The 10703-nt window shown below is 39.3% G+C and overlaps 1 protein-coding gene across 11 annotated transcripts in view; it reads left to right on the plus strand.

The window, feature by feature from the left end:
- PPFIA1 (PPFI scaffold protein A1) overlaps nt 1-4797 on the plus strand; it is a 78196-nt gene extending 73399 nt beyond the window's left edge. For 9 of the 11 annotated variants that reach the window (XM_077322090.1, XM_077322092.1, XM_077322097.1 and 6 more), the window contains 4 exons: nt 254-322; nt 1585-1750; nt 2754-2824; nt 3392-4797. In XM_077322090.1, coding sequence (XP_077178205.1) covers nt 254-322; nt 1585-1750; nt 2754-2812 — 294 coding nt within the window. In that variant the 3' untranslated portion in view covers nt 2813-2824; nt 3392-4797. The remainder of the gene's footprint in view (nt 1-253; nt 323-1584; nt 1751-2753; nt 2825-3391) is intronic. The other 2 variants (XM_077322094.1, XM_077322099.1) reach the window with 1 other exon arrangement.
- Nucleotides 4798-10703: the final 5906 nt, after the last annotated feature.

Consider the following 10703-nt stretch of genomic DNA (forward strand, 5'->3'; position numbering starts at 1 on the left):
CGTGGGCGTGGTCGCGGCCCGATGCCCTGCCGGTCCCCAGCCTAATAAAGGTTGGGGACCACTGTTATAAAGCACAGTGGTGTGAAATCCTTTTTATAACTCTATTTAAATTTTCCAGATAACAATGCAGATAAAGGTGGATAATGCTATAGTACTGTTATATAGCCTAAACATATGACCATGTTAAAAAAATAACTTATAATTTACAAATGGTATCACATTTTGGCATTTGTTGAATTTTTTTTCTATTTAGGCTCGTGCTGTGTTGGAAAGGGAATTCAACAACCTTCTTGTTATGGGCACAGACAGAAGGTTTGATGAAGTGAGTTTTATTTTTGTTTCTTTTCACAAGGTAGAACTATAGTTCTCTCCAACCATTAGAAGCTATTTGCATAGATCATCTTGGCTTTGATTACACCAAGCTTTTAAGAGTGGACAGTATATAATATAAAACATGCCCTTCCCACATACTCAGTGCAATAAGATAAGGCAGTAAGCGTGCCATGCATCTCATTGCTCCATTTCTCTGCTATCAAACCACATAGGAATAAAAACAGTGACCTTTTTGCAAACACGATTAACACACTGAGTTCAAAAGGTACTGGTTTCTGTATCTTGATTTGTAAGGAAGAATTAATTGAGCATAATTAGATGCATAATAATATGAATGGAATCTTTCTATTTCTCTGAGAATCATCCGTTAATTAACATTTTTTTATATGTGCTGGTTATGATTTTCTTTAACGAAGACATTTCAAACTGCTTTTTATTTTTGAAACTAACTTACCTCTTTGGAAGCCTGCATTTACTTATCAGTGGATGCTGGCACTTCAAGGCATTGTTAAGAGTCAGGGCTCTTTACTTGTATTCCAATTCAGAATATTGTGGTGCTATACTTATTGAATGGTCTCTAAAAATGCTTATTCCATCTCATGGCAGCCTAGCAGAAGCACTGGTGACTTCCAGAATGACTGGTACTTCATTGGTTTCAAGCTGCTTTTAAATTATGAGAATAAAGTCGGCTTAATCCTTACAGGTTAAGAGGTTTTCTTTGAGAAAAGGGGAGTGGGGAATTGAGGTTAGATTTTTAAAAGACCTTATGGGGAATTATGAGGGCCTCATCAGTTGAATGACTGATAGTGTGAATCATGTATAATGCCTTAAAAATCTGTACTTACTGTGATGCTAAAACCCCTCTTGAATATGCTACTGCTAGAGAGCCAGTTTGGTGTAGTGGTTAGGAGTACAGATTTCTAATCTGACATGGCGGGTTCGATTCTGCACTCCCCCACATGCAGCCAGCTGGGTGATCTTGGGCTCACCACGGCACTGATAGAACTGTTCTGACCGAGCAGTAATATCAGGGCTCTCTCAGCCTCAACCACCTCACAGGGTGTCTGTTGTGGGGAGAGGAAAGGGAAGGCGACTGTAAGCCGCTTTGAGCCTCCTTCGGTTAGAGAAAAGCGGTATATAAGAACCAACTCTTCTTCTTCTTTCTTCTTTCTTCTGTGGTATATTATTTCTTTAAATGCATTGTTAAAATTAAAAGAATTTATTGATTTGTTGTGCTTGTTAATTTGGCAGGAGGACGATAAAAGCTTTAGACGAGCACCTTCATGGAGAAAGAAGTTTAGACCAAAGGATGTAAAAGGTTTAGCTGCTGGATCAGCAGAGACTCTCCCTGCAAACTTCAGAGTTACCTCCTCAATGTCTTCACCTTCTATGCAGCCAAAGAAAATGCAAATTGATGGTAAACTATTTTTTTTTTTTAAAAGCATGGTGGTTATGGATGCCTGAAGTTGTTAAATAAACTAGCTAAAGCATCTGCCTACGTTGTGTGAAAGACAGCTTGTTCTGTGCATGACTTAAAATAATGGCTTGATCTGTCTTTGTTGAAGGAAGTTGAAGTCTTTTTCTGCTGTAGGAAGGCTTGATAGAAGGCAGTCACAGGATCCAACCTATGGTACTAATGTACAGTGCCAATTCAGAAGGGACTGCTGCTGTACATAATCCAATTCCAGTGGAATATGGACAGGAAACTCCTCTAGTCTGCTGGACAGAGGTTATTCAGTAGCAGTAACTGCTGGCACTTGCCTGCTCTTTGGCTATGCAGAAGTTAACTACTGCTTCTCACACCCTGATTCCTTTACCCTTCTATCTGCAACTTGCTAAACATTTATTTATACCTATTGGCTTTACTACATATACTCCAGTTCTCTGCTTGATCACCTACAAACATGTAATTAGTTTGTCCACATGCATAGACTTCTACCAAAACTTCTGCCTCTGCCAAAATTACCTGCTATTTGCAGGTTCCCATATTTGTCTTTTGACAAATTAGCCTATTAAAATACCCTCAACTTCTCTCTGAATTTTGTTCAGATCATTGGCCCTTATGGGACATACACAGCAACTGATTCAGCAGTTACTTGTACAATAGTAAGAGACCTCTCATAAGTAATTGCTATACGAACTCAAGTTTCCAAGGGCCCAACTGGGTGCTCCTCTGGAGATGAAGTTATTCTTGCATAGGGATTTTTTTTGACCTACTGAAAACGGAAATTTCGTGCTGCTATATGTCAGGGAAGAGGTATGTCTTGTTGTGGGTTCACCATTTCCTCTAAAGTGATAGTGTGTGAGCTTAGTAAGTATACAGCTAGTGAGTTCAGTGTGGCTAATTTTGATGTGTGTAGTGACCTGATTCTAACTAAATGCATGCTCTATTCTGCATGTCTTCCTGATTGTTGACGTAGGCAATGTATCAGCAACACAAAGACTGGATTCTGCTACAGTAAGGACTTATTCATGTTAAAGCCTTTCATTGGTAAGTAAGAGCAACAGCCTTGTAGGATTCACTGGAACCAAAGCCTACTCACACAAATTAGAAACATACTTTTCTTGAGGAAAAAGGGCCATCTTACTAAATTAGCCTGTACAGCTATGCTTACTTCCACAGACTTCATTGCAACAATTCTAGGAGTTGTATTTGAGTGGGATGCCAGCAGCAGATTCTCTCGTGTATCAAAAATGATGGTTATACAAAAGGAGCTCTGCAATCAGGGTTTTTTTTTTTTTGTATATGATGCAGGGGCTTTGAGGGCCCAAATAAGAAGACTCAGCACATCTCAGTAGCATTTCATTGCTAAGAAACTCACAAGCAAACTCTTTCACAGTTGCCATCACTTGTAACATAGGCGGGAAAAGGGAATGGCTCTCCTCCCATCCCTTGCCTACCAGCAGGTTCTGTGAGAGGTTGTTAGTGGCCAGCCCTGGTTTGAAGTTTAGATTGAGGTTAGCTGCATGCACTTACCACTCTGTCTGTCTTGTAGCTTTCTGGGTAGTGATCTTGGGTGGCTGAGTTCTGAACTAATAATTTTGTTTTCCTTTTCAGTTTATCCTCACTATTTCTACAGATGAGCTGAGACGTTTTGAACTCCTCAAACTATTTTAGAAACATGAAATCTTTAATCTGTTAATAATTGTCAAATCAATACTTTTAAATATTTTATTACAGAGTTTTTAATTAGCAAATGAATTTGTGAGTTCTATAGAAAAATATTTTAGAATTAAATGTTTCCTTATATTTATGTATGCATATGTGAGTCTCATAATTACTTAACTTTGTTAGCATTCAGTTTATAAATCAAGTTATTGCTGATTTGTTAATTTTAGTCTTTTCAACTGAATGTACTGTAATTCTTGTATGTATATGTCCCTATAAAGAGTATAGGGTTTTTGTAAATTATGCAGCCATTGTAATTATCAATAATGGTTTTTAATAATAAATGTGATAGTGAAAAGGATTTTACTATCTTTGTAAAGGTATCATGACACCAAACAGTATATATATATTGCCACTTGGAAAATGCTAGCTAGCTAGCTCTAAAATTCCTCCCCCCCTTTTCCAGATAAGCATTTGTTTGTTTAAAATAGGCATGGTACCTAATTCTGTTTCTGTTCATATACTGTATCTTTTACACATAGTATACACTTTTAGTGTGGAGTTATTTCAGTCTTTTCTTCAATACTGCTTGCTTTTCATAAAGTTCTAAAATGTGGGAATCATTAGGAACTATGGAACACAGGTGAGCCCTAGTGAGCTCCTTTATAACTGCTTTTCTCCGCTGTATTTGTACAGTCTGTGTTCATTGACTGAGCATAAGCCATAAATGAAAATATTTTCTATTAACCAAGAATAGTTTGTGATAGGTAGCAAGCAACAAGCAATGCTCTCCTGTATTTTAGTGTGAAAATGTTATGTCAAAAGATACTGATGCAATTCTTTGAAGCGGACCAATCATGATGCACTGCAGTTTCATGACAGAGATGCTGATAGCACATTATGTCTGAAGCATGAAGTAGTGCAACTTTTAAAAGGCCTTACTTTTATGTCATCTTTTGCATATATTTATAAATTTGTTTAAATTTGGGACACACTTTTAGTTGTTAATAATTTTAGCTACATCAGTCAATATAAGTAGAAAATGCATCATTCTTTTTTAAGTAGCATAAGAAGCCAGCAAGGAATAAGTTCAGATCATGGTGCATTATTTATTTGCAATAATATATACAGCATGTGTCTCTCTGTTTGTTTTTGGCTCTTTTTAATTGTACAACTGAAATTTGTGTTACTGTTCAGTTTTTTCTATTAACCTTTTATGTGTACTTCTGATTATGTAACAAATTATGTACAGTCTAAATACTTTTGAACTATTTTTACCACAGTATTATTTATTGCTTTCTTTCAATAAAGTACTGAAGCATTTTTCCACTGCCAATAAAGTGTGGTTTACCTTGTGACAAGCCTTGGATGCTTTTAAAGTTGAGATTGATTATACCTTTTCCTAGTTTAAGACAAGTGAATTTTCAAGAAACACAATCTGCTGTCTGCCTTAATTTAAAATTTAGCCCTTGGGACTGTACACAATTTATTTCAATAATTCCAATACATCCTAAAATAAAAATATAGCAAAAGGAGAAAATTCACATCCATTTGAAACTTATGTATCCTAAATTCCTTGCCCATTTGAAAATCAAAGACTTTCAACAGCCCTTAGTAATCACTAATGGAATATCAGTGAAGAGTAAGCGAGATACCACGTGGCAGGGAATTCTTAAATATGCTACAAGGGCAGGATGAACGGCTACCATATATTTCATGATATGTCTATGCACACTTGTTTAATGCAATAACAGTCCTGTACATGCTATCTAGAGATGAAACAGAAAATAAAATGTGGTGATGATGATGTTATCCAACCCTTGGTGATTCTATAGGGAAGTCTTTGCCATGCATCCCTGTCTCTGACTGCTTCTTTTAATCGGTTCATGGTCATCCCTGTATCGGCTTTGATCAAGTCGAGCCAGCGGATCCTTTGGTGACCACGTTTCCTTTTGCCGCTGACCATGCTGAGCATTAGTGATTTTTCTAGCGAGTTTGATCACAGGATGTGTCCAAAGTAAGTGAGCTTCAGCTGTCATATCTTCCCTTCTAATGACATGGTTGGTTTGCTTCTCTCTAAAACTATCTAGTTGGTAACTTTGGCTGTCCTTGGTACTCGCAGCATTCGTCTCCAACACCATAATTTGAATGTGGTGAAACAAGAAATAAAGATGTTATGTCCGGTTCTGTTCACATTTCTCTTTTGAAGAACAAGGATAAATGTGGCACAACATAGTGAATTAGTAGGCAAAAGTGGTTACTGTCTTTCCTTCTAAGATATATGGCTGAAATCCTTTTTGATTTCCTTGTGTATGCAGGGGTGGTCCCTTGTCCTTGTCAGGGTCATAGAGATTGGTTTACTTTAGTCAATTGCTACAGTACAGTTATTTCATGTTTGCAGATGATTAATAAAACTATTTCTAGAGTGCTACTAGTTTATATGACACTTTAAACAGTAAGATGTGAAAGAGACTGGCTCCTGGGCCAAGCAATTTTCAGTTTAAATTTCAAGGAATTGGGGGGGGGGGGCAGAATAGTAAGGAAAGAGAAGCCAGAAAGGTAAAGGAAAGCCAAATTAACTACAGACGAATGCAAGCAAATATAATTAAGTGTACGACACTTTAACTTTAGGTGGGTTTGAAGTTTGCTAGAAATGAATGAAATGAAATAAACATGATTTTAGCTAGTACTGCAATCTCAAATGGTTTTAAATATGGTAGGGTTGGGAGGATATTGTGGAGCCAAATAGGAGACAGCCTGTCTGATGGGGTGTAGTGATTGTTAAACTAGGGTTTGGGAGACCCAGGTTTGAATTCCCTCTGTGCCATGGAAGCTTGCTATATGACCTTGGGCCACTCAACACCCCCCTCAGTCTAATCTACCAAGATGAAAGGGTATAAACAAAGTAAATAAATTATTGTGGATGGAAACTTGGCAAACTGTCTCTCCACAGTCATCAATATGCTTCCTAAAACCTTAAATTAATGGCAGCTGTCCAGATGAATGCGGAGTGGTGTATCAAAAAGAGATGGTTTTTATATGCCACTTTTCTCTACCAGGAGTCCCAAAGTGGCTTACAACTGCCTTCCCCTTCCTCTCCCCACAATAGACATTATGTGAGATAGAAGTTGAGAGAGCCCTGATATCACTGCTCGGTCAGAACAGCTCTAACAGGGAGCTGACAAGCCCAAGATCACCCAGCTGGCTGCATGTAGAAGAACAATAAAACCCAGCTCACCAGATTAGAAGCCACTGCTCTCAACCACACCAGGTGTGGCCAAACTATGGCTCTCCAGGTGTCCATGGACTAAAATTACCATGAGCCCCTGATGGCTGGGCTCATGGTAATTGTAGTCCATGGATATCTGGAGAGCCATAGTTTGGCCACCCTTGCACTACACCAAGCTGCAGTGATATATTATGTGCACATTTTAGTAGCTGTGTATCAGGAGGCTTAGGTTGTCTTGCATAAAATGAGAGGCTCTTCATATACTTCCACTGCACACTCTTCGTGCTTGTTCAGAAACCACATATGCCTTTTATTTTAAAAACAGGCAGCTCTGCTGCATTTTTTTTTAAACCAGTTTAAATAAAGGCCTGAATTTCTTAAATTGCTGTCACACAGTTTTCAGCAACTGTTTGAGGATGGAAAACATGTAATTAAAGCCCATGGAATGAACAGTATTACTCTCTTAAATGCCTTGTATTTCTATGGAGCCTATTATGTTCCCAAATAAGAGGGCTTTTAAGCAATTGCTAGTTTGTGTTCAAAGGGGACAGAAGAACCAGTGGTAAAGAGCTAGATCCTATTATATGTGCTGGAGTCCATGCTAGAGCATTCTGTCAGCCTCTCCCAGTAGTTTCCTTCCCAGTATGCCTGCAAAATCCTTTGAGGGACAAAAGAGCCTCATAAATGTAAAGGTTTGGATAGAATAAGTTGGCAGATACCACTCATTATATGCTTCAGTTTCCCCTATCTCCAAGCAGTAGTTTGTGCAAATCAATGGGAAATGGAAGGGCAAGAGAGTTTTTTTTCTGCAATTGGGAAATTTAGTGCACAGTAGGGAGCAGGGTTGGCCAATGTCACCATCTCTTGCTTAGTGGAGCAAACCTTGGAAGTGAATCTGTTCACCAGGCAAAGGCAGTGGCGGTGGATGGCAGAAATTGGATGTTACAACCAAAGGGATTCAGTTATTCTGCCTGGTGATCTCCCAAAATTAGAGGTGATCTCCAAATCACACAGATCATTTCCCCTGAGAATCGTTGTTTTGCATGGTGGGCTTCATGACAGCTGAGATGAATGCTTCATTGTTTTGCTCAGGCAAGGTACTATGCACACAAAAATTAAATTATTTAACAAGCATTGATTTTATTAGTAATGCCATGTACTCTGTAAACTTGTGACTTCTGGGTATGTGTGGCAGGAATATGTAGCCAGCTGGCATCACTTCCAGGTTAGTCAAAGCTTGAAGACTATTTCAGGAGTTACTCCACTGTCAAAAGGTTGAAACAGTCAGGTTCGAGGGCATCATGGGACTGCTGAAAAAAGAAGAAAAATGGAGAAAATCCTCTTGCTTAGTCATGAGATCCAAACCAATTTTTTAAAATGTAAAATCGTTTGATACTTACATTGTGTCAGCTTCTTTAACTCAATAGGTTGATTTTCTGTCAGGTGTTTACAAACACACTAAACTTAGGCCTGGTTCTCACAATGTGATGTGGCAGACCTTTGAAATGGCAAAATGAACTGCACCATTTCAGAATACAAATGGTAGATTCTAAGCTTGCCCAAAAACTCTGTACCAATAAAAAACTAGAAGGGAGAAATGTCCCATCACACACACCCTTTTGCAGTGTTATTTTTCATTTGCAAGGAGTTTTGAATACAGAGTAATTCAAAATGTGATCTGTCACAATCCTTCCTCTGTAGGCTAAATTGATGTATTTTATCATCTAATGTCTGCGCTACTGCATTCTCCTGCACAGGTAAACCAGGCCTCAGGCTGAACAGCCTTACACAATGCCAGGTAATGCATTTAAAATACTTCTGAGAGCATCTATACTGGCGCCCCAATCTTATTTTACAGATGGAGGCCATATGGAACATATGGAAGTGCTCACTTGTCTTTTGTAATCAGGCACTGCTAAAATGCCTTCTTGTGTAAGAAATGGGACAACTGCCACCACATAATCCAAGTGCTTAGACTCAAGAGACATAATAAATGTCTCCAAATACAGGCTGTAATCCTCATACCCCTCTGGGTAACAATGCTATACAGGCTGTTTCCACATACAGATTTTTTTATTTTTTATTTTTTGCTGGATGGCACACAGCAGGCTTCCACTTTACTAAAGCATTTTTATTTCACAGGGCATAATAGAACACCTGTTAGACTACTATTTGTAGTAAGTGCCATTCAATGCGACTTATGCATGATGCACCACAGAAGCCTTCATTCATACCTTGTGCGCCAAACTGCAGCCTAGCATTTCTATTTATTTTTAAGCCCCAGAGAATGTAGTTCGTATAAAAGATAGGAAATGACCTAATGATTGTGTAGGATGAACAAAAATACTTCTGTGAATGGATTTCTCAGCATCCTTCGAATAACACCTCAAATTACTGAACTGGTGCTGCCTTTTTTCTCTAAATGATTGACAAACATTTTCACGTAGTCTACGGATTTGTTCCCCATTGTTGCTTTGTAAGAGAAAATGGGTTTCTGGTATGTGAATAATGATAGAAACCAGTCCAGATCTATGTTGCATCTGGTCCTGTGGTATTGTGTGCTTGCCACAGAATCATGTATTTGGTGACTCTTATCAATTGCATTTTGAGATCGGATTGAAGAACTGCTCCTGCCTTAGATGGACATCTGGAGGACCACAGGTTGACTACCCCTGCTAGACCATATGAACTTCTATAACCAAAGCTTAATGGGTAGGTAAGCTCTCTTTTCCCTTGCCACAAGAAATGCCTTCTTCAAAGGCAAAAACTAAGGTCTTCTCCACGGTACTTCCACTTCTGTGGAATTTCCTTCCTTGATGCAGAAGACAGCAAGTTTTTAGAAGACCAGTGAGTACTTTCCTGTCTTTTATGTCATCTGCTGTTTATGAACTCACTTGCTAGCCTGTTCATAGACTAATGTTTAGCTGTCATCGCTATTTGACACTATTAATCCTTGTGAGACAAAGAGCAGAGAGAGGCTGCTGCCTTCAAGCTCCATTTGTGAGAGCACTGGGGCATCCAGCCTGTTGCCACTGTCCGGATTTGGAAACAATGCTGGATTAGATGGATAGTGGTGTGATCAAGCGAAACATTTGGGTTCTTTGGTTTCTGTAAGTGGCCTTTGTAAATGATGCTTTGATAAATAAATGCAAGAGAGGAATATTTAAAGAAATTGCACTGAATAAAGAGTAGAAAAGGTCCCTCCCCTTTAGTTAGTCCTCTGTGCCTTGCAAATTCCCCACTGAAATAAACCAAAGTACAATCTATATTAAGGAAACAAAGTGAAATATCCTGTGCCCAATATCTGCTCTAGAGGAGGTTCTGTACATTGATGAGTGGCAGAGGCTGGTGGGGTAGGTCTATTTTTAGTGTTCTGTGGAACCTTAAAGCATCTTGTTGGTCTGCTCCTTCTGCTCCTTCTCTTTGCCTTTGGGCTGAATGACAATTGAGTGCTGCATATTAAAGTTTGCTTTGACTTAAGACTATGTTCAGGGAGCCTTAAATGGTTGCTTTACTGATGTGGGAGGTCAACAAGGTGATAGCACTACAATCTTCTCACTGCCACTCCAGCTGCCAATTTAGCACAACAGTGCCACCTACAGGTCGAGATTTTCCTGCCTCAGTCCATCACCATGCCCATTTCTGTTCCATGCTACTGGCAGGTTCTTTTTAAAACCGGAAATTGATTCATCATTATAGCATTATTGTAGGGGGTTAGACTATATGACCTCTATGGACACTTCCAACTGTATGATTCATTACAAGGAAAGTGAAACATGGGGGAAATCTCATTCCCTGCACGACTGAGCTGTCAAATATCCAGGCCCAACCACTCAACTTGAAGCCTGGCTGTAGCAGCCATGTCTAGGAACCACTCTGAACCAAGAGTGGTTTCTGGGGCCTGCCACCACTGCAGCCACGCTCCAAGCAGCTCCCAGCCTCTGCCGCCATGGAGGGACTCCAGGATTTCACTGCAGCTGATGCTGGGTTCCCTCAATCACCGCTGCAGGAACACAGTAAGTGCGTTTACAC

This window comes from Paroedura picta, chromosome 2 (assembly GCF_049243985.1).
Source record: "Paroedura picta isolate Pp20150507F chromosome 2, Ppicta_v3.0, whole genome shotgun sequence".
In the NCBI taxonomy this organism is placed as follows: domain Eukaryota; kingdom Metazoa; phylum Chordata; class Lepidosauria; order Squamata; family Gekkonidae; genus Paroedura; species Paroedura picta.